This window comes from Salvelinus sp. IW2-2015, linkage group LG1 (genome assembly GCF_002910315.2).
Source record: "Salvelinus sp. IW2-2015 linkage group LG1, ASM291031v2, whole genome shotgun sequence".
Lineage (NCBI taxonomy): Eukaryota > Metazoa > Chordata > Actinopteri > Salmoniformes > Salmonidae > Salvelinus > Salvelinus sp. IW2-2015.
In genome coordinates, this window is record NC_036838.1 from 9,470,008 (window position 1) to 9,497,386 (window position 27,379).

The 27,379-nt window shown below is 41.4% G+C and overlaps 1 protein-coding gene across 2 annotated transcripts; it reads right to left on the reverse strand.

The window, feature by feature from the left end:
• Positions 1–4,742: 4,742 nt before the first annotated feature.
• On the reverse strand, positions 4,743–26,973 carry LOC111960676 (REST corepressor 3). 2 transcript variants are annotated; one of them, XM_023982811.3, is made up of 12 exons: positions 26,636–26,971; positions 26,468–26,524; positions 25,988–26,065; positions 25,835–25,887; positions 25,265–25,426; positions 24,836–24,960; positions 24,672–24,750; positions 17,790–18,011; positions 12,862–12,939; positions 11,236–11,293; positions 10,888–11,132; positions 4,743–6,026 (listed from the first exon to the last, which is right to left on the reverse strand). In XM_023982811.3, the coding sequence occupies exons 1-12, from the start codon at positions 26,757–26,759 to the stop codon at positions 5,655–5,657; spliced, it is 1,653 nt and encodes a 550-aa protein (XP_023838579.1). In that variant the 5' UTR covers positions 26,760–26,971; the 3' UTR covers positions 4,743–5,654. The 2 variants fall into 2 exon arrangements, with proteins under 2 accessions (XP_023838579.1, XP_023838589.2); XM_023982821.2 differs by lacking the exons at positions 25,835–25,887; positions 25,988–26,065 and having other exon boundaries at positions 26,636–26,973.
• Positions 26,974–27,379: the final 406 nt, after the last annotated feature.

Here is a 27,379-nt window from a genome sequence, read left to right on the forward strand (position 1 = left end):
AATGTTGTGTTCATAGTTCACACCCTTGAAAAATGATCGTATCCTAAAACGCGGTAAAATAAAATGTATGGTTTGCACCTTGCATAGCCTCCCTGAAGCGTTTCGGGGACAGGATGCTGAAGAAATTGTCCCATTTTTATGCATCCATAGGTTTAAAATGGTATTTGCTAAAAATTGAGAGTTAAAACAATTTGAGAAGTTTCTTAAATTATCACAATGTATTTGAAAATAACTTAACTATAAACTACAATTCACGGAGCTAGTAGGTCTATCAAACCCAAACGTCAGAGTGGTGCTTATAATACTGCTATATTAAAGGTTTTAGCATATGGCAATGTGATGTGGTCGAAAATACCATTGCATACATTTAGAAATGTTGAGCACATTGATACTGCTTTTTAATACAACAAATCTATAATAGAATCATGTAGGCCCTAGGCCTAATAAATCAAGACCACCAAGAAGCACAGCTGATGTTTTTACATGCATGGCGAAATCGAATCATTGGCAAAACTGGTTGAATCAACGTTGTTTCCACGTAATTTAAACCAATATAAATCTATGCCATGATGAATCAACGTGAAACTGATTGGATTTGCAAAAAGTCAACGTAAGGGCATTTTTTTTCACCCAACCTTTAACCTAAATCCAATGGCATGGTAACATTTGATTTAAAGTTGCATTCACATTTTGACTAATAAACCAAATGTAAATCAAAACTAGACGAACTGACGTTTGTGCCTAGTGTGGCGGTATTATTTACATATACCTATGCTATTTAGCTCTTTACTACTTCATTGCATTTGTTTAGAATTATTTCACAGCAGTTACATTGAGGCTTGATGATTATGGGAAAACCATTAAATTATGGTCAATTAGGCATATCAACAAGCAGAAACAATGCTGAATGCTGATAAAATTATTTAGGCTGAAGTAGACAAATCAATTAAATGGAAACTATGCAAAAATTCAATTTTTTTATTTATGTGCTACATTTATAGTTGTATATTTGGGATTGCACTAGTATGCTACATTTTTGGAGCAATATTCATTTCAATTTAAGCAGGCTGGGAAACATAATAATTTAAATCGACAATATAGTAGGACAAAGACGAACCAAACAAATGTGCGAGAAGGGACATGGAAATTAAAAATGTTTGAAAGACACTTGAATGAAATGCAAGTGCAACGAGAGCCTGAAATAATGGCAAGCCAATAGCCTAGCAAACGTAACATGCGAATGTCATTGTATTTTTAAGGCAAAATGCAAGTCCTCAATGTTCATGATTATACTTATTTCTGGCCACATTATTTCCACAGGAAAAGATTGAGTCAGTGTATATTAGTGGTTTAAAGGTAATTTAGGTTTGCATTTCACCATGTACAGTAGTGAATTGGCCTATTTCTTCCTCCATTTCTTAGCAGTGATTAGGCAAAATTTGAGAAACGTTCCCAAAGTTCCGGAAATCATCCAACCAGGATTTCTGGAGAACGTACAGTTGAAGTCGGAAGTTTACATACACTTAGGTTGGAGTCATTAAAACTTGTTTTTCAACCACTCCACAAATTTCTTGTTTACAAACTATACTTTTGGCAAGTCGGTAAGGACATCTACTTTATACATGACACAAGTAATTTTTCCAACAACTGTTCACAGATTATTTCACTGTATCACAATTTCAGTGGGTCAGAAGTTTACATACACTAAATTGACTGTGCCTTTAAACAGCTTGGAAAATTCCAGAAAATGATGTCATGGCTTTAGAAGCTTCTGATAGGCTAATTGAAATCATTTGAATCAATTGGAAATGTACCTGTGGATGTATTTCAAGGCCTACCTTCAAACTCAGAGCCTTTTTGCTTGACATCATGGAAAAATCTAAAGAAATCAGCCAAGACCTCAGAAATTGTAGACATCCACAAGTCTGGTTCATCCTTGGGAGAAATTTCCAAATGCCTGAAGGTACCACATTCATCTGTACAAACAATAGTACGCAAGTATAACCACCATGGGACCACGCAGCCGTCATACCGCTCAGGATGGAGACACGTTCTGTCTCCTAGAGATGAACGTAGTTTGGTGCGAAAAGCGCAAATTAATCCCAGAACAACAGCAAAGGACCTTGTGAAGATGCTGGAGGAAACAGGTACAAAAGTATATCCACAGTAAAACGAGTCCTATATCGACATAACCTGCAAGGCTGCTCAGCAAGGAAGAAGCCACTGCTCCAAAACCGCCATAAAAAAGCCAGACTACGGTTTGCAACTGCACATGGGAACAAAAATCGTACTTTTTGGAGAAATGTCCTCTGGTCTGATGAAACAAAAATAGAACTGTTTGGTCATAATGACCATCGTTATGTTTGGAGGAAAAAGGGGGAGGCTTGCAAGCCGAAGAATACCATCCCAACCGTGAAGCACGGGGGTGGCAGCATCATGTTGTGGGGGTGCTTTGCTGTAGGAGGGATGGTGCACTTCACAAAATAGATGGCATCATGGGAAAGGAAAATTATGTGGATATATTGAAGCAGTCAGGAAGTTAAAGCTTGGTCGCAAATGGGTCTTCCGAATGGACAATGACCCCAAGCATACTTCCAAAGTTGTGGCAAAATGGATTAACTTCGTATGGCTGCAATCCCGTTACCGGGATGATATGACAACAGCCGATGAAAGTGCAGGGCGCCAAATTCAAACAACAGAAATCTCATAATTAAAATTCCTCAGACATACATATGTCTTATATAATTTTAAAGGTAATCTTGTTGTTAATCCCACCAAAGTGTCCGATTTCAAATATGCTTTTCAGCGAAAGCACTACAAACGATTATGTTAGGTCACCACCAAACCACAATAAGCACAGCCATTTTTCCAGCGAAAGATAGCTTTCACAAAAAGCAGAAATAGAGATAAAATTAATCACTAACCTTTGATTATCTTCATCAGATGACACACATAGGACTTCATGTTACACAATACATGCATGTTTTGTTTGATAAAGTTCATATTTCTATAAAAAAAATCTGAGTTTACATTGGCGCGTTACATTCACTAGTTCCAAAAACATCAAGTGATTTTGCATAGCCACATCGTTTCAACAGAAATACTCATCATAAATGTAGATGATAATACAAGTTATACACATGGAATTATAGATATACCTCTCCTTAATGCAACCGCTGTGAGATTTCAAAAAAACTTTACGGAAAAAACAAACCATGCAATAATCTGAGACGGCGCTCAGAACAATAGCCAAATTAGCCGCCATGTTGGAGTCAACAGAAATACGAAATGACATCATAAATATCCCCTTACCTTTGATTATCTTCATCAGAATGCAGTGCCAGGAATCCTAGTTCCACAATAAATCGTTGTTTTGTTCGATAATGTCCATTACWTATGTCCAATTAGCTAATTTTGCTAGCATGTGTAGTACACYTGTCCAAACGCTCGRGCAGATMCAGGCAAACGTCGGACGAAAACTTAAAAAAGTTATATTACAAGTCGAATAAACTGGTCAAACTTAGTAGAGAATCAATCTTCAGGATGTTGTTATCATATATATCCAATAACGTTCCWACCYMAGCATTRTTTTCAGTCTCTATAAGTAATGGAACGCATGYCGATATCATGAGGAAAGTGCGTGACCAAGAACTGGKACTCTGCCAGACCACTGACTCAAAKACCTRSRATCCGGTCCCWCAACACAGCATAAGCTTCATTCCACGTTCTACTGACTGTTGACATCTAGTGGAAGGCGTAGGAAGTGCAAACAGATCCATATATTACAGGGAATTGAATAGGCGATGACTTTAACATCGACCACTCTCAGAATTCTCACTTCCTGTTTGGATTTTTTCTCATGTTTTTGCCTGCCATATGAGTTCTGGTATACTCACAGACATAATTCAAACAGTTTTAGAAACTTCAGAGTGTTTTCTATCCAATACTAATAATAATATGCATATATTAGTAACTGGGACTGAGGAGCAGGTCGTTTACTCTGGGCACCTTTCATCCAAGCTATTCAATACTGCCCCTGCAGCCATAAGAAGTTAAGGACAACAAAGTCAAGGTATTGGAGTGGTCATCACAAAGCCCTGACCTCAGTCCTATAGAAAATTTGTGGGCAGAACTGAAAAAGTGTGTGCGAGCAAGGAGGCCTATAAACCTGACTCAGTTACACCAGCTTTGTCAGGAGGAATGGGCCAAAATTCACCAAACTAATTTTGGGAAGCTTGTGGATGGCTACCCGACACGTTTGACCCAAGTTAAACAATTTAAAGGCAATGCTACCAAATACTAATTAACCTGCTGACCAACTGGAAATGTGGTGAAAGAAATAAAAGCTGAAATAAATCATTCTCTCTACTATTATTCTGACATTTCACATTCTTAAAATAAAGTGGTGATCCTAACTGACCTAAGACAGAGACTTTTTACTAGGATTAAATGTCGGGAATTGTGAAAATCTGAGTTTAAATGTATTTGGCTAAGGTGTATGTAAACTTCCAACTTCACTGTATAAATATTCTGAAATTTTACAGAATCTTTCAACCCCTGAACATGAAGTGGCACTAATTAATTCCAAAACTTGGTAAAAAAACGAATGATCATAATTGGACAGACTAAAACAAAATGTTACAATTATTTGAATGGATATGTTAGAAACTATGCCTCATCTTACACTGGGAATTACTGATGGGCGACCGTTAAAACAAAATCAAAAAGCGTAGTTTTAGGTATGATCTTGACAGTTTAAAATTAAGCACACAAATTATTACACACAACTGTACAGAAGTCAAACATCTTGTTCTTCAATATATCTTGAATGAAAATCATTGAAACATATCAAATTCCTGAAAATGTGGCTCACTGACTACAACAATCGATTCACTGACATTGACATCCTCGTAGCTTAATATTACATTAAACAAGTTAATTTTATTAACCGGGTTCATAATTTTTTTTCAATCAGTTTCTTCCAGTTTAGATCAATTCAATCACGTAAATACAGTTGGCCTAGAAGCGTAAGAGCACTTACACAATGGTTATTATTATACTGGACATAGGCAAAAATCAGTCTAGAGTCCATAGCACCGAGTAGAAAAATAAATAATGCTTATATAAAAGATAAGTCTATATACGCTCAAAGAACAAATATGCATTACAGCAAATCAAACAATTGAACTGAAATATGGCAATGCCACCTGTTCACTAGTAGTGGTGTATTGTCCATTATAGTGTCTTCAATATACCTTGTTTATATACCACTTGCAAATTTTGCCATTTGTAAAATATACATTAACCAGAAGCCAAGAACACTTTCAAACAGGACCAATGCTTCTAGTAAATCTTTAACATCACCAATACATAACATCTAAGCAAGTCCATCCAAAGATGAGTGAATAAAAAAAAACGGTGTGATTTCAAATAAATAAAACTAAGACCTAACCTAATATACATAAACTTTAAAAACTTCACAACGGCTTTACGTTTCTCATTAATATACATCATCTCCTCATAAACAACCAACGATTGACGACTTTCAGGAACACAACAGATCATTGTCAAGAAAAATACAAGGAAACAAACGACCAAGTAAAAAAAAAACGACCACCGACTTTTCCGTTTTCTTCCTTCGCCATTGCACACACTTAGTGCAGCGAGGAGGACGGCGTCTCCGATGGGATGCCCACCAGGGTGGGGGGCGGCTGGCTGGAGCCTGGGCACCCTGTGGAGGTGGGGGCTGAGGTCGGGGCAAGCGGCCGGGGATTGAGGCGCGGGGGCGGCGGGTTGGAGGGCCGGATGAGTGGGGGGGGCTGGTTGAGCGCGGGCCGGGGCTGTAGGAAGCGGGCCTGCTGCTGGAGAGGGGGCGGCTGCCTGTGGAGGGCCGGGGTGGCCGGCAGGGAGGGCCGTAGGAGCGGGGGCGGCTGGTTGAGCGAGGTTGCCGACGACGTCACCAGGGTCTGGAAAGTTGTAGAGGAAGTGGCAGCGGGAGAAGGGCCTGACGAGAGGGTCACCTGGCCCTGGAAGAGAGAGGTGTGAGTTGGGATTTCAGACCAAAACACAGATGGGCAATACATTACAGCATACAGTGCATTCGGAAAGTATTCAGACCCCTTGACTTTTTACACATTAGCTGTGTTCGAATACTTATACTAACCGCACTATTTGTCACGTGAATTGAGTATATAGTATGCTTATTGGTCATAGTATGGGTATAGTTAGTATGCCAAAAGTTGCCGGAAGTCATACTAAATTCGCCAAAATATGAAGAGGACACTATTTCCACACTTTAGGGCCCATAATGCAATTCTTCGGGAAATGGGCGTGGCTTCACATCATTTCCAGATTTGAAGGAAATGGCAGAAAATATGCAGTCGAAGTACAACGAGAGCGGATACAAATTCACTGCTTTAACTAATTATGACAAATGATAAGAAAATGTTGAGCAATGTAATAAAGTAATGACTTTTCAAATAAGTTACCTTACCCTTTATATTGGCTGACAATTTGTTAGCTACGCTGTCCTTACGAACCACATAGCTTACATACAACAGTATGTACGACGGGTATGTTGTTGGGTAGCTACCTAACGTTAGTTGGCTACTCATACATTAAACTTGCCAGTATATTAACTATAGGCTATCTAACTATAACTACCCAACGTATATTGACTTGATTATTCCCGTCATGCTTAGCTGGACAGTCGGGTGCTTTCGTAAATTCGCTCTGGCTATCTACTCCGATTTCAGAGCACTCTCGTCTGAGTGTACCAGAGCGCAGAAAAATGAACTTACGAGCGCCCGTTGAATATGGCCGGTGTCAGTAAACGTCGGCAAAAAAGCGCAATTCAATTGTTGCCAGCAGCACAGCTAGTCACCAACGCTCTGGATAACATGCTAGTTTGCCGATGACACAACAGTGGTAGGCCTGATCACCAACAACGATGAGACAGCCAATAGGGAGGAGGTCAGAGACCTGGTCGTGTGGTGCCAGGACAACAACCTCTCCCTCAACGTGATCAAGACAAAGGAGATGATTGTGGACTACAGGAAAAGGATGACCAAGCATGCCCCCATTCTCATCGACTGGGCTGTAGTGGAACAGGTAGAGAGCGTCAAGTTCCTTGGTGTCCACATCACCAACAAATTATCATGGTCCAAGCACACCAAGACAGTCGTGATGAGGGCACGACAAAGCTGATTCCCCCTCATGAGACGGAAAAGATTTGGCATGGGTCCTCAGGTCCTCAAAAGGTTCTACAGCTGCACCATCGAGAGCATCCTGACTGGTCGCATCGCCGCCTGGTATGGCAACTGCTCGGCCTCCGACTGCAAGGCACTACAGAGGGTAGTGCGTACGGCCCAGTACATCACTGGGGCCAAGTTTCCTGCCATCCAGGACCTCTATGTCAGGCGGTGTTAGAGGAAGGCCCTAAAAATTCTACCTACATGTACATATTACCTCAACTAACCGGTGCCCCTGCACATTGACTCTGTACTGGTACCCCCTGTTTATAGCCTCGCTTGTTATTTTACTGCTTCTGTTTAAATTATGTTACTTTTATTTTCTACTTATCTATTTTTTACTTAACATTTATTTGTATTTTTTTCTTAATTTCTTAAAGCATTGTTGGTTAAGGACTTGTAAGTAAGCATTTCACGGTAACCTGTTGTATTCGGCGCATGTGACAAATACAATCTGATTTGAGTAAAATGGTCAGAGTGGTCTCATTTGTGTCTGGAAGTAGCTAGCAAGCAATTGTTTTATTTTAAACTTCATTTAACTAGGCAAGTCAGTTAAGAACAAATTCTTATTTACAAGATAGCCAACGTTAGCTTGGGTGCTTGACTGCCATTGTAAGGTCAGAACGCTCAAATCAACCCTACTCCTCGGCCCGAGCGACCAGTGTGCACTTCGAGAGCGAAACACTGATTTTACAAAACTGACAATCTGACAACGCTCTGAATTTACGAGCGCACTCTGGCACTCCAGATTCAATTTAAGAATACACCCAAAGTAGTAAAATATCTGACTAGTGATTTGTTATGCTAGCAAGAGGTTGCATAATAAAAGCATGAACTTCAGGTAGACAGGTGAAGAGCTACTACGCTCAACTGAAAGCATACTGTTCGTTTACAGTATACTAAAAAACTAATAGTATGTAGTATATACTCATTAAGTATGTAGTATACAGTATGTTAGTATGGGTATTCGAACACAGCTCAAGTGTTACGTTACAGCCTTATTCTAAAATGGATTAAATACTTTTTCCCCCCTCATCTATCTACGCATAATGACAAAGCGAAAACGGGTCTCTAGAATTTTTTACAAATGTATTAAAAACAGAAATACTTCATTTACATAAGTATTCAGACCCTTTGCTATGAGAAACGAGATTGAGCTCAGGTGCATCCTGTTTCCATTGATCATCCTTGAGATGTTTTTTCAACTTGATTGAAGTCCACCTGTGGTAAATGCAACTGATTGGACATGATTTGAAAATGCACACACACCTGTCTATATAAGGTCCTACAGTTGACAGTGCAAGTCAGAGAAAAAAAACCAAGCCATGAGGTCTAAAGAATTGTCCGTAGAGCTCTGAGACAGGATTGTGTCTAGGCACAGATCTGGGGAAGGGTACACAAACATTTCTGCAGCATTGAAGGTCTCCAAGAACACAGTGGCCTCATCATTCTTAAATGGAAGATGTTTGGAACCACCAAGACTCTTCCTAGAGCTGGCCACCAGCTGAGCAATCGTGGCGGAAGGGCCTTGGTCAGGGAGGTGACCAAGAACCCGATGGTCACTCTGACAGAGCTTCAGAGTTCCTCTGTGGAGATGGGAGAACCTTCCAGAAGGACAACCATCTCTGCAGCACTTCACAAATCAGGCCTTTATGGTAGAGCTGCTAGACGGAAGCCACTCCTCAGTAAAAGGCACATGACAGCCCCCTTGGAGTTTGCCAAAAAGGCACCTAGAGGACTCTCAGACCATGAGAAACAAGATTTTTGATACAGCGAGATCCTTGATGAAAACCTGCTCCAGAGTGCTCAGGACCTTAGTCTGGGGTGAAGTTTCACCTTCCAACAGGACAAAGACCCAAGCACACAGCCAAGACAATGCAGGAGTGGCTTCGGGACAAGTCTCTGGATGTCCTTGAGTGGCCCATCCAGAGCCCAGACTTGAACCCGATCGAACATCTCTGTAGAGACCTGACAATAGCTGAGCAGCAACGCTCCCCATCCAACCTGACAGAGCTTGAGAGGATCTGCAGAGAACAATGGGAGAAACTCCCCAAATACAGGTGTGCCAAGCTTGTAGCGTCATACCCAAGAAGACTCGAGGCTGTAATTGCTGCCAAAGGTGCTTCAACAAAGTACTGAGTAAAGGGTCTGAATACTTATGTAAATGTGATGTTTTTTATTTTTTATAAATTAGCAAACATTCCTAAAACTGTTTTTGATTTGTCATTATGGGGTATTGTGTGTAGATTGAGGGGGGAAAAAAACAATTTAATTGATTTTAGAATAAGGCTGTAATGTAACAAAATGTGGAAAAAGTACAGTAGCTCTCCAGGAGGGATAGCCACTTGACTGGTCTTGACATTGAATGACATGTTGGAATACCAGATTTAAGATCAGTTTAACAAATGTCATTAGCAGTCATAACGGATATCAGGTTATGAAAATAGGCCTGGCACCTGTTCTATTGTGTTTCCTACTTAGCTAATTGACAACGTAGCCATAAAGGCATATACACTATCTATACAAAACTATGTGGACACCCCTTCAAACGAGTTGATTCGGCTATTTCAGCCACACCATTGCGGACGGGTGTATAAAATCGAGCACACAGCCATGGAGGAGGAATAATGGTCTGGGGCTGTTTTTCATGGTTCGGGCTAAGCCTCTTAGTTCCAGTGAAGGGAAATCTTAATGCTACAGCATACAATGACATTCTACAAGATTCGGTGCTTCCAACTTTGTAGCAACAATTTGGGGAAGGCCCTTTCCGGTTTCAGCATGACAATGTCCCCGTGCACAAAGCGAGGTCCATACAGAAATGGTTTGTCGAGATCGGTGTGGAAGAACTTGACTGGCCTGCACAGAGCCCTGACCTCATCCCCATCGAACACCTTTGGGATGAATTGGAACGCCAACTGTGAGCCAGGCCTAATCGCCAAACATCAGAGCACGACCTCACTAATGCTCTTTTGACTGAATGGAAGCAAATCGCCGCAGCAATGTTCCAACATCTAGTGGAAAGCCTTCCCAGAAAAGTGGAGGCTGTTATAGCAGCAAAGGGGGGACTAACTCCATATCAATGCCCATGATTTTGGAATGAGATGTTCGACGAGTAGTTGTCCATACTTTTGGTCATGTAGTGTATTCGTTTAAAATATATTAGTATTACATTATTTTCAATACTGTATAGCAAGGTCATCTACAACTGCTTATGATATGTTAAATAATACTTAAAGCTACACGTCATGCAAGGAGTAAAAGACCATTCGTTGACATCAACCACATTCAGATATTTCTTCAAGTTATCAAGTCAATGGTAAATTTGTAGAATAATAAATTGTGTGTATTATACACATGCGTACTGGAAATGTAGTTTTTTTTGTTGCATTTTGCCCCCCCCCCAGGGTTGGAATGTCCAGATGCAACTAACATTGCAATAATTATAATGTTAAGACACCTTTATGAAGGAATGTTTATGAAACTGCAGTGTTAAGAGATTTGTTGGAGTAAAAACCTGCATGCAGAGGGGGCTTGTGGGAGGCCAACTCCCATAGCTAACTATAACGAAATTACAGAAGGGGTTTATGGGAAGGTTAATTTTTTTGGTTTTAGGGGGAATAAAGGAACGCTCCACCACCTCCTCCTCCTCTTCGTCCGTACTCTTCCCAGAAGGGGTGTTGGAGCTGTTCTTCCCCTCCTCGCCAGAGGTGGCAGTGTCACCGTTGGGGGTGCCAGTTCCCTGCTCCGCCTCCCACTCCTGCAGCACCTCCTCCAGGTTAAACCGGCGGCGGTAGTTCACAAAGAAGTTCTTTACCTGCCCTACCGTCTTATTACCGATAACGTCGGCAATGGCCTGGAAGTCTTTCCCGTACTTCCGGACACCTGTTGAAACAACAAATATTCTGAAATTGCACGAGGTAAACAGACTGGCGGGCCATGGACAAGAACATGAGCCGTAACAAACCCACAAAGAACGTAGGTTTACCTTGAACTGCCAGAAGCTGTTCATCTGTTGTCCAGCGAGCATTAACTTTTTGGCTGCACTAGAACAGACAAAGAACACCTGATATTATACACTAAACAAAAACATAAATGTAACAATTTCAAAGATTTTACTGAGTTACAGTTTCTAAGGAAATCAGGACATTTAAATTAATTAATTAGGGCCTAATCTATGAATTTCACATGACTGGGAATACAGATATCTGTTGGTCTCAGATACCTTAAAAAAAAAAGTAGGGGCTTGGATCAGAAAACCAGTCAGTATTGGGTGTGACCACCAATTGCCTCATGCAGCGCGACATCTCCGCATAAAGTTGATCAGACTGTTGATTGTGGCCTGTGGAATGTTGTCCCACTCCTCTTCGATGGCTGTGCGGAACTGGAGCACGCTGTCATAGTTGACATGTCTGGTGAGTATGCAGGTCATGGAAGAACTGGGACATTTTCAGCTTCCAGGAATTGTTTACAGATCTTTGCGACATCTTCGCGTGCATTATTCTGAAACATGAGGTGATAGTGGCGGATAAATGGCAAGACAATGGGCCTCAGGATCTCTTCACGGTATCTCTGTGCATTCAAATGGCCATAGATAAAATGCAAATGTCCGTAGCTTATGCCTGCCCTTACCATAACCCCCACCATGGGGCACTGTTCTCAACGTTGACATCAGCAAACAGCTCGCCCACATGACGCCAAATATGCTGTCTGCCATCTGCCCGGTACAGTTGAAACTGGGATTCATCCGTGAAGAGCACACTTCTTCAGTGTTCCAGCCGCAATCGAAGGTGAGCATTTCCCCACTGAAGTCAGTTACGATGCCAAACTGCAGTCAGGTCAAGACCCTGGTGTGGACGACAAGTTTCATCAGCTGTCCGGGTGGCTGGTCTCAGACATTTCCGCAGGTGAAGAAGCCGGATGTGGCGGTCCTGGCCTGGTGTGGTTACACAAGTCCGCGGTTGAGGCTGTTTGGACTTACTGTCAAATTCTATAAAACAACGTTGGAGGCCACTTATGGTAGAGAAATTAACATTAAATTACCTGGCAACAGCTCTGGTGGACATTTCTGCAGTCAGCATGCCAATCGCACACTCCCTCAAAACTTGAGACACCTGTGGCATTGTGTTTTGTGACAACTGCACCTTTTGTCCCCAACACAAGGTGCACCTATGTAATGATCATGTTTAATAAGCTTCTTGATATGCCACACCTGTCAGGTGGATGGATTATCTTGGCAAAGGAGAAATGCTAACTAACAGGGATATAAACAAACTTGTGCACACCATTTGGGAGAAAGAAGCTTTTCGGGAGTATGAACAATTTCTGGGAACTTTTATTTTAGCTCATGAAACATGGGACCAACACTTTACATGTTGCGTCTATATTTTTGTTCAGTGTAGAAGCTAAGTGGCAATACATGTCAAGTCAACAGGGTCACTCACTTCATATAAGCAACCATAATAAAGAAACATCCATAACTAATGACTTCATCTCTTTGGTAGCACTTCATTTGTAAGGTCTTAGTGATGTGAATGTCATGACACCCCTTATGACCACTTATGTCCCATTGCTAGGTCCCTTTCTCACTGAAATCGAAACATTTGGCACATACCTCTGGCAGCCTGAAGTCATCAATGCCCGCTTCCATCCTGTGTTTCAGACCACTGTTAAGTTGCTTTGCATTTTGAACCTGTGGGATAAATTCATAGTGCCTTCAGAAAGTGCTCACATCCCATTAAAATGGATTCAAATTGAGATTTCTTTGTCACTGGCCTACACACAATAACCCATAATGTCAAAGCGGAATTATGTTTTTGGAAATGTTTACAAATGATTAATAAAATGATAAGTTGAACTGTCTTGAGTCCAAGTATTCAACCCCTTATATGGCAAGCCTAAATAAGTTCAGGAGTAAAAATGTGCTTAACAAGTGACATAATAAGTTGCACGGAATCCCTGTGTGCAATAAGTGTTTAACATGTTTTTTTAATGACTACCTCATCTCTGGACTGTGATAGAAAAATTACATATTTACCTGATTTGTTGGATATTTCGCAATATTTACTTAACTAATACTGTAGTGAACTGAGAGGAGTTGTTTGAAGCTGGGGCTGGCAACTGATTAAGTGATGGCTAGGTAAAAACCTACAGCTGGCATTCCATAGATAAGATGTGGTGTGTGTCACCGAGATAGAGATGTTCAGTTCTTTCAGGCTAAAGGCCTCCCTATTCCTAATTATCCTGGCATCTGGGAGAAAGCACCAGAGGCGGAAGAACCCAAAGTGGCTTATGGTGCCCCACAATCTATATGGGCGGGCTGGAACCAAGCATTCTGGGTATCCGCTATATAAACTGTGCATTGTCTGTAAAGGGGAGGCTCTCACCCTAACAGTCAAGACTGTTGGGTCGACGGTTTTATTATTGCAATAATTTATCGATATTAAATGAAGATGATTGTTTGAAGAAATTACCAAGTCTCTCTCAGTACTGAATTTCCACGACAGTAACCCACACATATACAATTATCTGTAAAGTCGAGCAGTGAATTTCAAACACAGATTCAACCACAAAGACCAGAGAGGTTTTCCAATGCCTCGCGAAGGTCACCTATTGGTACATAAAATAAATACAAATAAAAAGCAAACCTTGAATATCCCTTTGAGCATGGTTAAGTTTGTTAATTACACTTTGGATGGTGTATTAATACACTCAGTCACTACAAAGATGCAAGCGTCCTTCCTAACTCAGTTTCCGGAGAGGAAGGAAAACTTGAGGCCAATGGGGCCAATTGTGACTTTAAACAGTTTGTTTAAATGGCTGTGATAGGAGAAAACTGTAGATGGATCAACAACATTGTAGTTACTCCACAATACTAACCTAAGTGAGAAGGAAGCCTGTACAGAATTTTTTTCTCCAAAACATTGTTTGCAATAGGCATTAAAGTAAAACAGCAAAATAAATGGCAAATTAACTTTGTCCTGAATATGAAAGCACTATGCTTGGGGCAAATCCAACACATCACTGAGTACCACACTTCATATTTTCACCCCCTTTTTCTCCCCAATTTCATGGTATCCAATTGTTAGTAGTTACTGTCTTGTCGCTACAACTCCCGTATGGACTCAGGAGAGGCAAAGGTCGAGACACAACCCAACCAAGCCGCACTGCTTTTTAACACAGCGCACATCCAACCCAGAAGCACCAATGTGTCAGAGGAAACACCATACACCTAGTGACCTGGTCAGCGTGCACTGCACCCGGCCTGCCACAGGAGTCACTAGTGCACAATGAGACTGGCCAAACCCTCCCTAACCTGGACGACGCTAGGCCAATTGTGCGCCGCCCCATGGGTCTCCCGGTTGCGGCCGTCTGCAACAGAGCCTGGGCTCGAACCCAGAGTCTCTGGTGGCACAGCTAGCACTGCGATGCAGTGCCTTAGACCCCTGCACCAGCTGGGAGGCCACAGTTCATATTTTCAACCATGGTGGTGGCTGCATCATGTTTTGGGTATGGTTGTCATCTGCAAATATTTTTTTTTTGGGGGGGGGGGGGAAGCAGAAGCAGAATAGAGCTAAGCACATGCAAAATCCTAGAGAAAAACCTGGTTCAGTCAACTTTCCAACAGATACTGGGAGACAAATTCACCTTTCAGCAGGTTAATAACCTAAAACACAAGGCCAAATAAATATACACTGGAGTTGCTTACCAAGATGACATTGAAAGATCCTGAGTGGTGTAGTTAGTTTACTTAAATTGGCTTAAATTTATGGCAAGAATTAATAAAATAATGTGCAATCTACTGTAGGTGTGCAAAGCTCTTGGACTTACCCAGAAAGAGTCAGCTTTAAATCGCTGCCAAAGGTGTTAACATGTATTGACTGAATACATGTATTCAAGATTGTTAGAATTTAACAAAAAAAAAAAAAAATCTTCCACTTTGACATGAGTATTTGTGTGAATCATTGACAAAAAGATTACAAATCCATTTGAAATCACACCTTATAACACGAAATATGGAAAAAGGCAAGGGGTGTGAATCCTTTTTGAAGGCACCGTACATATGCTTAGATATGCTTACAATGCACTAAATAGTGCTGATACACTACATGAATCAAAAGTATGTTGACACATTCTCGTCTAACATCTTATTCCAAAATCAATATGGAGTTGGTCCCCCTTTTCTGCCATAACAGCCTCCACTCGTCTGGGACGGCTTTCCACTAGATGTTGGAACATTTCTGCGGGGATTTGCTTCCATTCAGCCACAAGAGCATGAGGTCGAGCACTGATGTTGGCCGATTAGGCCTGGCATGCAGTCGGTGTTCCAACTCATCCTAAAGATGTTCGATGGGCTCTGCATGCCAGTCAATTGGGGTGGTAGGTAGCCTAGTGGTTAGAGCGTTGGGTCAGTAACCGAACTACCGAGTCGTTGTTGCTCCTAGATGTTTCCACTTCACAATAACACTTAGTTGAACAGGGCAGCTCTAGCAGGGCAGAAATTTGATAAACTGACTTGTTGGAAAGGTGGCATCCTATGACAGTACCACGTTGAAATTTACTGAGCTCTTCGGTAAGGCCATTCTACTGTAAATGTTTTCCTATGGAGATTGCATAGCTGATTTTATACATCCGTCAGCAACAGGTTTGGCTGAAATAGCCAAATCTACTAAATTGAAGGGGTGTCCACATTCTTGTATATAAATACAGTACCAGTCAAAAGTTTGGACACACCTACTCATTCAAGGGTTTCTTTATTTTTACTATTTTCTACATTGTAGAATAGTGAAGACATCAAAACTATTAAATAACACATATGGAATCATGTAGTAAACAAAAAAGTGATAAACTCAAAATATATTTTATTTTTGAGATTCTTCGAAGTAGCGACCCTTTGCCTTGATGACAGCTTTGCACACTCTTGGCATTCTCTCAACCAGCTTCATGAGGAATGCCTTTCCAACCTGGAATGCATTTCAATTAACAGGTGTGCCTTGTTAAAAGTTAATTTGTGGATTTTCTTTCCTTCTTAATGCGTTTTAGCCTATCAGTTGTGTTGTGACAAGGTAGGGGTGGTATACAGAAGATAGCTCTATTTGGTAAAAGACCAAGTCCATATTATGGCAAGAACAGCTCAAATAAGCAAAGAGAAACGACAGTCCATCATTACTTAAAGACATGAAGGTCAGAACTTTGAACGTTTCTTCAAGTGCAGTCGCAAAACCATCAAGCGCTATGAAGAAACTGGCTCTCATGAGGACCGCCACAGGAAAGCAAGACACAGAGTTACGTCTGCTGCAGAGGATAAGTTCATTAGAGTTACCAGCCTCAAATATTGCAGCCCAAATAAATGCTTCACACAGTTCAAGTAACAGACACATCTCAACATCAACAGAGGAGATTGTGTGAATCAGGCCTTCCTGATCAAATTTCTGCAAAGAAACCACTACTGAAGGACAACAATAACAAGAAGAGACTTGTTTGGGCCAAGAAACATTAGCAATGGACATTATACCGGTGGATATCTGTCCTTTTTTAGTACACATTTGAGATTTTTGGTTCCAACCGCAGTGTCTTTGTGAAACGCAGAGTAGGTGAACAGATGATCTCTGTATGTGTGATTCCTACGTGAAGCATGGAGAGGAAATGTGTTGGTGTTGGGGTGCTTTGCTGGTGACACTGTCAGTGATTTATTTAGAATTCAAGGCACACTTAACCAGCATGGCTACCACAGCATTCTGCAGCGATTCGCCATCCCATCTGGTTTGCGCTTAGTGGGACTATCATTTGTTTTTCAACAGGAGAATGACCCAAAACACACCTACGGGCTGTGTAAGGAGAGTGATGGAGTGCTGCATCAGATGGCCTCCACAATCAACCAACCTCAACCTAATTGAGATGGTTTGTGATGAGTTGGACCGCAGTGTGAAGGAAAAGCAGCCAACAAGTGCTCAGCATATGTGGGAACTCCTTCAAGACTGTTGAAAAAGCATTCCCCATGAAGCTGGTTGAGAGAATGCCAATAGTGTGCAAAGCTGTCATCAAGGCAAAGTGTGGCTACTTTGAAGAATCTCAAATATAAAATATATTTTATTTAGTTGTTACTACATGATTCCATATGTGTTTTTTCATAGTTGATGTCTTCACTATTAGTCTACAATGTAGAAAATAGTAAAAATAATATACACAAACACAGTACCAGTCAAAGGTTTGGACAGACCTACTCATTCAAGGGTTTTTCTTTATTTGTACTATTTTCTACATTGTAGACTAATAGTGAAGACATCAACTATATATATATATATACAACTGTATATTTATATTGTGTATTTATCTTTTACTTTCAGGATACAGCCAACGATTCTCAAGCACTAAGGCGGCAGGTAGCCTAGCGGTTAAGAGGACCTTAATTGCTCCTATACGTCGCTCTGGATAAGAGTGTCTGCTAAATGACTAAAATGTACCGTGAAAAAGCCTCAACTCAAGTACCTTGAGGACCCAGGTTGCCCTGCATTGAGACAAACCAGTATCCCCAACGCTCACCTGTCTTTTGAGGCCCACCAGCTCCATGTCCAGCTGCCGAAGGACGGTGTTGGCAGCGCTGGAGCTGCACGACACTGCCACCACATCCTCCTGGGTCAGGTACATGCCCTTGGGCGGCCGGCACTTGGAACGCTGCGAGTGGTGCCGGTGCATGAGCGTCAGGTGCTCCCGTCGGCCGAGCCCAATCTTGGAGGAGCTCAGGGGCTGGGGCTCCGTGTGGCTCTGGATAGGCACGTGTACACTTTCTATTAGCTGTCATAATGTTAGTAACATCAATTGTGTCATTGTTAAGACATATGGCACCTGGGAGCATGTTTTAAGAGGTATAATACAAACGAAACGCTGCACACTGCTGTTCATGCTCCCAGGTGATTATATTGATACGTTTTGACCCTTAGGTCTTCATCAGGCATCCATGAAAAATCCCCTGGGAGCATGAACAGCAGACTCAGCGATATTACGTTGCCACGAGCAGCACCACTGATATTCAGACGAGTGCAATGAAAGACTTTGCTCTCACAGTACCAGAGTATCTGCACATGTGCATGGTAGAGTCCTGCACAGCTACATTTTTTGGACCCGAATCCGCCCGTGCCGGTCACATCAATTCCGAGCCCCACCAGATATTTTCTGACCCTCCAAATAACATCAATGAGTATTACGTTTTTTCCCTTCCCTGCATGAAATAATTTGTCTGCATGTCTATTCAACATTTGGATAAAAGGAAACCATGCCATGAATTAAGAACGATAGGCTTATCTTATATTCATAATGTGAGGCAGCGCACATTGACAAGTGAAATAGCTTTGGGAAAAAAGCCTTCTAATTAGCCTTCTTACCTAATTAACTTCTTATGGCTGGGGGCAGTATTGAGTAGCTTGGATGAATAAGGTGCCCAGAGTAAACTGCCTGCTACTCAGGCCCAGAAGCTAAGATATGCATATTATTCGTATATTTGGATAGAAAACACTGAAGTTTCTAAAACTGTTTGAATGATGTCTGTGAGTATAACAGAACTCATATGGCAGGCAAAAACCTGAGAAAAAATCCAACCAGGAAGTGGGAAATCTGAGGTTTGTAGTTTTTCAAGTCATTGCCTATCGAATCTACAGTGTCTATGGGGTCATATTGCACTTCCTAAGGCTTCCACTATATGTCAACAGTCTTTAGAACCTTGTTTCAGGCTTCTACTGTGAAGGATGAGGGAATGAGAGCTGTTTCAACCAGGTGTCTGGCAGAGTGCCATGAGCTCACTCAGGCGCGCCCCCGTGAGAGTTAGCTGCATTCCTTCTCCTTTCTAAAGACAAAGGAATTCTCCGGTTGAAACATTATTGAAAATGTATGTTAAAAACATCCTAAAGATTGATTCTATACATCGTTTGACATGTTTCTACGAACTGTAATGGAATTTTGGACTTTTCGTCTGGACTAAGTGTGCCTGCGCGTCGTGAATTTGGATTTTTGAACTAAACGTGCGAACAAAAAGGAGGTATTTAGACATAAATTATGGACTTTATCGAACAAAACAAACATTTATTGTGGAACTGGGATTCCTGGGAGTGCATTCTGATAAAGATCATCAAAGGTAAGTGAAGATTAATAATGCTATTTCTGACTTCTGTTGACTACACAACATGGCGGGTACCTGTATGGCTTGTTTTTGTGTCCGAGCGCCGTACTCAGATTATAGCATGGTGTGCTTTTTCCGTAAAGTTTTTTTGAAATCTGACACAGCTGTTGCATTAAGGAGAAGTTTATCATAAGTTCCATGCATAACACTTGTATTTTCATCAACATTTATGATGAGTATTTCTGTAAATTGATGTGGCTCTCTGCAAAATCACCGGATGTTTTGGAGGCAAAACATTACTGAACATAACGCGCCAATGTAAACTAAGATTTTTGGATATAAATATGAACTTTATCGAACAAAACATACATGTATTGTGTAACATGAGTGCTATGAGTGTCATCTGATGAAGATCATCAAAGGTTAGTGATTCATTTTTATCTCTTTTTCTGCTTATTGTGACTCCTCTCTTTGGCTGAAAAATTGCTGTGTTTTTCTGTGACTAGGTACTGACCTGTGCTTTCGTCGTAAAGCCTTTTTGAAATCGGACACTGTGGTGGGATTAACAACAAGTTTATCTTTAAAATGGTGTAAAATACTTGTATGTTTGAGGAATTTTAATTATGAGATTTCTGTTGTTTGAATTTGGCGCCCTGCACTTTCACTGGCTGTTGTCAAGTCGATCCCGTTAACGGGATCTCAGCCGATCTCAGCCGTAAGAAGTTAAAGCCTATAGGCAACATAAAAAACAATACCTTTACATTCAATATTGTTTAGATAATCAAATAGTTTAATTGAAACAAACAATTCCCAGAATCAAATAAGCTACAGGCTGCAAAAATAGGCTACATTTATTTAGTAGGTTTAGATTTTATGTAGCTTGCGTATGGTCTAAATGAACAAAAGCCTGAATTAATGTAATAATTCATTGATAAATAACTGAATTATCATAAACAAATACTTGCTTGTACTTTTGCAGGCTGTGTATCCATCTACTGGGTTGTTGTCCTCCTTGACCACAATGACTACAAAATCCTTCCAAACCGGATTTTATTCACGGAGCACCTGTTTCCACGATGGTGTAATCCACCATCATAACCTTTCTTTCCATTTCTCCTGTTACGTTAGCCATTTTTATGTGAGCTAGGAGTCAGGGGAAATAAACTTGGCAACGTATTGTTGCGTGGCGGAAGTAAATGTAAGCTCTGCATGTGAACAAATTAGGAACGTTTCAACACCACACGAATAATGGACAGTTCCCTGCTCCACTCTTGCTGTGTTGCTGCTACCCTAGGCTGTCTGGCTCACTGCTCACATAATGGAATTCGCAACAATTCAACAAGCTCCTAGGTTTGTAAAATAAATCTTGAAATAAAACGTTTGACCTGCAATATAATTGTTCTGAACTGCGATCCGACCCACGGGTTGAAAGACTTTTCATTACACCTGCCAGCTGATTTTTTTGTTGTCAACAGTGGGTTACATGTCACATGTGCAACCAGAGGAAAAGAGAAAAAAAAACTCTAGACCACTTTTACTCCACACACAGAGATGCGTACAAAGCTCTCCCCCGCCCTCCATTTGGCAAATCTGACCATAATTCTGTCCTCCTGATTCCTGCTTACAAGCAAAAATTAAAGCAGGAAGTACCAGTGACTCGCTCACTATGGAAGTGGTCAGATGACGCAGATGCTACGCTACAGGACTGTTTTGCTAGCACAGACTGGAATATGTTCTGGGATTCATCCAATGGCATCGAGAATACCACATCAGTCATCGGCTTCATCAATAAGTGCATTGACGACGTCGTCCCCACAGTGACCGTACGTACATATCCCAACCAGATCCATGGATTACAGGCAACATCCACATCGAGCTAAAGGCTAGAGCTGCAGCTTTCAAGGAGTGGGACACTAATCCGGATGCCTATAAGAAATCCCGCTATGCCCTCAGATGAACCATCAAACAAGCAAAGCGTCAATACAGGATTAAGATTGAATCCTACTACACCGGTTCTGACGCTCGTCGGATGTGGCAGGGCTTGAAAACTATTACGAACGACAAAGGGAACCCAGACGCGAGCTTCCCAGTGACGCAAGCCTACCAGACGAGCTAAATGCCTTTTATGCTCGCTTCGAGGCAAGCAACACTGAAGCATGAACGAGAGCCCCAGCTGTTCTGGATGACTGTGATAATGCTCTCAGTAGCCGATGTGAGCAATACCTTTAAACAGGTCAACGTTCACAAAGCCGTGGGGCCAGATGGATACATCGTGGCCAAAGGTTTTGAGAATGACACAAATATTAACTTTCACAAAGTCTGCTGCCTCAGTTTGTATGATGTCAATTTGCATATAGTCCAGAATGTTATGAAGAGTCATCCGATGAATTGCAATTAAAAGTTCCTTTTACCATGCAAATTAACTGAATCCCCAAAAACATTTCACTATGAGCAGCCACAAATGGACGAGCTGACATCATGTCAGTGATTCTGTCGTTAACACAGGTGTGAGTGTTGACGAGGACAAGGCTGGAGATCACTCTGTCATGCTGATTAAGTTCGAATAACAGACTGGAAGCTTCAAAAGGAGGGTGGTGCTTGAAATTGTTCTTCCTCTGTCAACCATGGTTACCTGCAAGGAAAACTTGCCGTCATCATTGCTTTGCACAAAAAGGGCTTCACAGGCAAGGATATTGCTGCCAGTAAGATTGCACCTAAATCAACCATTTATCGGATCATCAAGAACTTCAAGGAGAGCGGTTCAATTGTTGTGAAGAAGGCTTCAGGGCGCCCAAGAAAGTCCAGCAAGCGCCAGGACTGTCTCTTAAAGTTAAAGTTGATTCACCACCAGTACAAGAGCTTGCTCAGGAATGGCAGCAGGCAGGTGTGAGTGTATCTGCACGCACAGTGAGGCGAAGACTTTTGGAGGATGGCCTGGTGTCAAGAAGGGCAGCAAAGAAGCCACTTCTCTCCAGGAAAAACATCAGGGACAGACTGATATTCTGCAAAAGGTACAGGGATTGGACTGCTGAGGACTGGGGTAAAGTCATTTTCTCTGATGAATCCCCTTTCCGATTGTTTGGGGCATCCGGAAAAAAGCTTGTCCGGAGAAGACAAGGTGAGTGCTACCATCAGTCCTGTGTCATGCCAACAGTAAAGCATCCTGAGGACCATTCATATGTGGGGTTGCTTCTCAGCCAAGGGAGTGGGCTCACTCACAATTTTGCCTAAGAACACAGCCATGAATAAAGAATGGTACTAACACATCCTCCGAGAGCAACTTCTCCCAACTATCCAGGAACAGTTTGGTGACGAACAATGCCTTTTCCAGCATGATGGAGCACCTTGTCATAAGGCAAAAGTGATAACTAAGTGGCTTGGGGAACAAAACATCAATATTTGGGTCCATGGCCAGAAAATCCCCAGACCTTAATCCCATTGAGAACTTGTGGTCAATCCTCAAGAGGTGGGTGGACAAACAAAAAACCATAAATTCAGACAAACTCCAAGCATTGATTATGCAAGAATGGGTTGCCATCAGTCAGGATGTGGCCCAGAAGTTAATTGACAGCATGCCAGGGCGGATTGCAGAGGTCTTGAAAAAGAAGGGTCAACACTGCAAATATTGACTCTTTGCATCAACTTCATGTAATTGTCAATAAAAACCTTTGACACTTATGATGTAATTAGACTTCACTATTCCATAGTAACATCTGACCAAAATATCGGTTTGGTCGAGAGTTCCAAGTTCCTTTTTGTCCACATCACCAATGAACTATCATGGTCCAAACACACCAAAACAGTCATGAAGAGGGCACGACAAAACCTTTTCCCCCTCAGGAGACTGAAAAGATTAGGCATGGGTCCCCAGATCCTCAGAAAGTTCTACAGCTGCACCATCGTGGGCATCCTGACTGGTTGCATCACCGCCTGGTATGGCAGCTGCTCAGCATCTGACCATAAGGCGCTACAGAGGGTAGTGTGTACGGCCCAGTACATCACTGGGGCCAAGCTTCCTGCAATCCAGGACCTATATAATAGGCGGCGTCAGAGGAAACCCATCAAATTATCAGAGATTCCAGTCACCCAAGTCATAGACTGTTTTCTCTGCTCTCGCACGGCAAGCAGTACCGGAGCATGAAGACTAGGACCAAAAGGCTCCTTAACAGTTTCTACCCCCATGCCATAAGACTTCTGAACAATTAATCAAATGGCCACCGGACTATTACATTGACCCCACCATTTGTTTTGTACACTGTTGCTACTCGCTGTTTATTATCTATGCATAGTCACTTCTCCCCTACCTACATGTACAAATTACCTCTAACCTGTACCCCCGCACACTGACTCGGGTACCGATATCCCCTGTATATAGGCTCGTTATTGTTATGTTATTGTGTTACTTTTTATTATTTTTTACTTTAGTTTATTTGGTAGATATTTTCTTAACTCTTCTTGAACTGCACTGTTGGTTCAGGGTTTGTAAGTAAGCATTTCACGGTAAGGTCTGCACTTGTTGTATTCGGTGTATGTGACAAATAAAGTTTGATTTGATATCCAACCCGATGCAGGACTCTAGTGCATGGGTGCGCTTCCCACTGCTACAACGTGATAGCGTTGGATCCAAAACTATGTACAAGTTTAGCCTTGTGCTTCAATCTCTCTTAGTTGTTGCTGAAATCGACACCCTATGTTGCAGTTTACTTTATGCATCGCTTACTGTACCTTTTAAGTGTGACCATTGTTACTAACCCAGTAATTAACCTACGGATATTGTTACACCTGCTTTATCTAGCGGTCCTAGGCCTAGTTACATGGTCTGTAGCCTGAATGTGTGCATTTGTATTTGTCCAGATGGTGACGAAAATAAATGAATACAAAAAGGAAACCACAAACTAGCATGATTAAACTAATTATTTAAACTAAACGAAAGGCCTCATGGACACCAAACCAACTAGCAGCCACACAGCTTTCAAGCTGGGACACTGACTGATGATCACCCTAATTGTCAGCACCTGATGTGCTTATCAAGCAGGCTCAACATCTGGACAAGGTTTCTGCTGCCCCCTGGAGGATGGAGGGTGGAAGTGTATCCTGGATAGTGTGTTTGTCTACTTTATGTTGTAACACGAACCTTCCCCTCACATCATAACACCTTGCATTTTATTTCACTATTTTCTTTGGCGTCTGTCTACTCTACTACTCATTGTAAGTGAATGCTGGTCACTGATTAAAAGCATATCCGCTATTACTTTTTCATATATCCCAACTGCCATTCCATCAGTTTAAATTCTAAAGTTTAGATAACGTACCTCTTTTTTCGTCTCCTTGGTGGGGTCATAATCACTATCGTTTGCTTCGATGGGGTTGGCCTCCTCCATTTCTTCATCACTAATGTCAAGAAAAGCCAATAATTCTTGGACTCCGACCACTTGGAATTTCACAGACAGTAGTAAGGCGAGCTACAAGTCTTTACCTTTCATCTTGGGCATTTCGGTTTGCCAGCTTTCTGGCCTGGCGGTCCATCAGGCTGGTTCTGGACCGGGTCTTCTTCCAGGAGTAGTAATACTTCACAAGGCTGGATATGGATTTGTCTGGTAACTACAACAGATGAGAAAATGGTGCCAATCGACCATTTATACTTACATTAAAGCCGCGATTCAATCAAAGGCGCATTGTTCGACAAGCGCACTGCACTGTCGACAATGCGCCTTTTAAAGGCAATCACCCCAACATTTGCAGAGATTGCATTCAAGGTGAATGCGGATGTTGGCTAAAGCGTAAATGACCTTAAAGTCAACTGCAATATTCATCCAGACTGCTTGTGTATGTTTGTATGAACAGTATACAGACACACATTCAAGTAAAAGATAAAAGCTACTGTATATTAATATATGTATGTTACCATTTGTTGAATCCTGTGGAAGCTTTTTCCGTGGAAGCTGAAGGCTTGTTCGAACAGCACCTTATCCTCCACGGTCCACTCGTCGGGGAAGGGGGTGAAGTTGGGAAGGTCTGCCAGGGACTTCTCAATGTTGTGCTTGTGCCAGAACAGCATGCCCAATGCCTGTGGGGGACAGCAACAAGTGGAATCCACTGAGAATGGACACCAGGCAGGTCTATGGGGCTTCACTGAGCCAGAAATGCTTAAGCAACAGAACTAGAATATATAGAGTAGGTATTCCCCTAAATAACATTTGAATATGTTCTTTTTAAGTGTGTCGTGGTAGTTTATTAATACATTGTGGGTCAAATTTACTGAGCTTTCACACCGGTGTAAATTTTATGCCTGTCCGGGGGTTTGGAAAATGTAATACGAATGTTAAAATTGGGAATATGCTTCAATAGGGTTGGAAATTCTGTTGAAAGTTTTTCATATGATTTTGAAAAATAAGGTGGATTCTCTGCATTGGTGAAAAAACGTAGTAAATGTGGCCCTATGTACTTGTCTAATAATCCTAAAAAGCAGACATACCTGCTCAACATTATATCCATGCTTCTCTTTTGCAATGGCAATATATTCATCCACTGTGGGGAAAAATCATAGTTTAAATTGTAAATATTTTAGTAAAATCAACTTTTGGTTGTCTTTAGAAATAAGATGTTTGTGAAAACCAAGCTGACTTACATTTTGGGTCGACAATGGTGTGATATGGAGACCACACCAACATTCCCCCACTATCTTTATCACTGTACTTGGTAGAACCTACAGAAAAATATATAATACTTCATTTTAAAAAAACACATCATTTTCATATAGTGATATTTAATGTCATTTTAACTGCCTAATTAAAGCAATACATGCAGGACTAAAGATTCTGCTTTATTGTTGTTAAAATATTGTTTAGATAGCAACAAAAAGCCAATTCAGTTGAAGGAAACCAATAGTAGCCTACGGTGGGCAAGTATAGCCTCGGAATAGAAATGTGTTTCAAAACGCTTCTATAAACCAAACATATTTCAATGGGCCCATAATTTTCTACACATCTGGCTGAATTCTGAAATATAAGATGGGTTGTAAAGTAAGAAGATGATTGTAAATATACTGTCATAACCTATACCGAGGCTACCACCAGAATACAGTCAGGTAGATCAAGCATAACCTTACCATGATCAAATTCGGGTATATTGGCTTGATAATCGGATCCCACACGCATTCCGACATCTGCAATAAGGAAAAACGTGTATAGCACATTAATAGACCATTTTTTTCTGTTTTTCGCGTTCAAAATAATACATGTAGTGTGACATGCAAACGGGGTGTTCGAGGCTATACCGTGCTCGTCGTCACTACCACTCTCATCAGAAAAATGTCCATTCGATGCATTTGAAGGGTTTTTTGTTCCGTTTGAGCGTCCCTTTCCTAGATACTCCGACCCTTTATCCATCATTCCAGGCATTTTTACGTATCTTTGTGCGTTCTCCTTAGGAGAATACCTAAAAAAAACATGCAATGTATATTTTTTCACAGACTGTCTTTTTCAATAACTCCCACAGCTACGCAGCTGTGACACTGTGCCACAGTCCAGTATTACTCCACATTGTTTTGTATATTACGGTTTAACGCAGATATATACAACAATATTTTTCAAGCCTGTTCCAGAGTCTGATATTAGTTGTTTTTAGTGTAATTCACGGCTTGTATCTGTTCAGGCATGCAGCAATTGAATATTCAGAATCAGAAGGAACTAGTTCGTCTAGCGGAAGGACTTTTACGCACTTGGTTATATGAAGCCAAACTGCGGCTCTGCGTGCGCCGGTGAAAATGGAGTTGTTTACAGTCACACTCCGTAGACGAATAGGCTACAACAAGAATATAATTTGTTACAATTTATTACACATAATACATTGGATGCGTTTTGTAAAGCCAATATAGAACCGGATGCTCTTATTTAAAGCCTTTATTCACAGAAGCGTATACACAGCTTTTCAGCATTTCAACGTAGGCTACTTTTGACTTAAATGTTATGCAAATATAAACAACTCTAGGTTTGCAACGATGGCCCCATAGTAGGCTAAT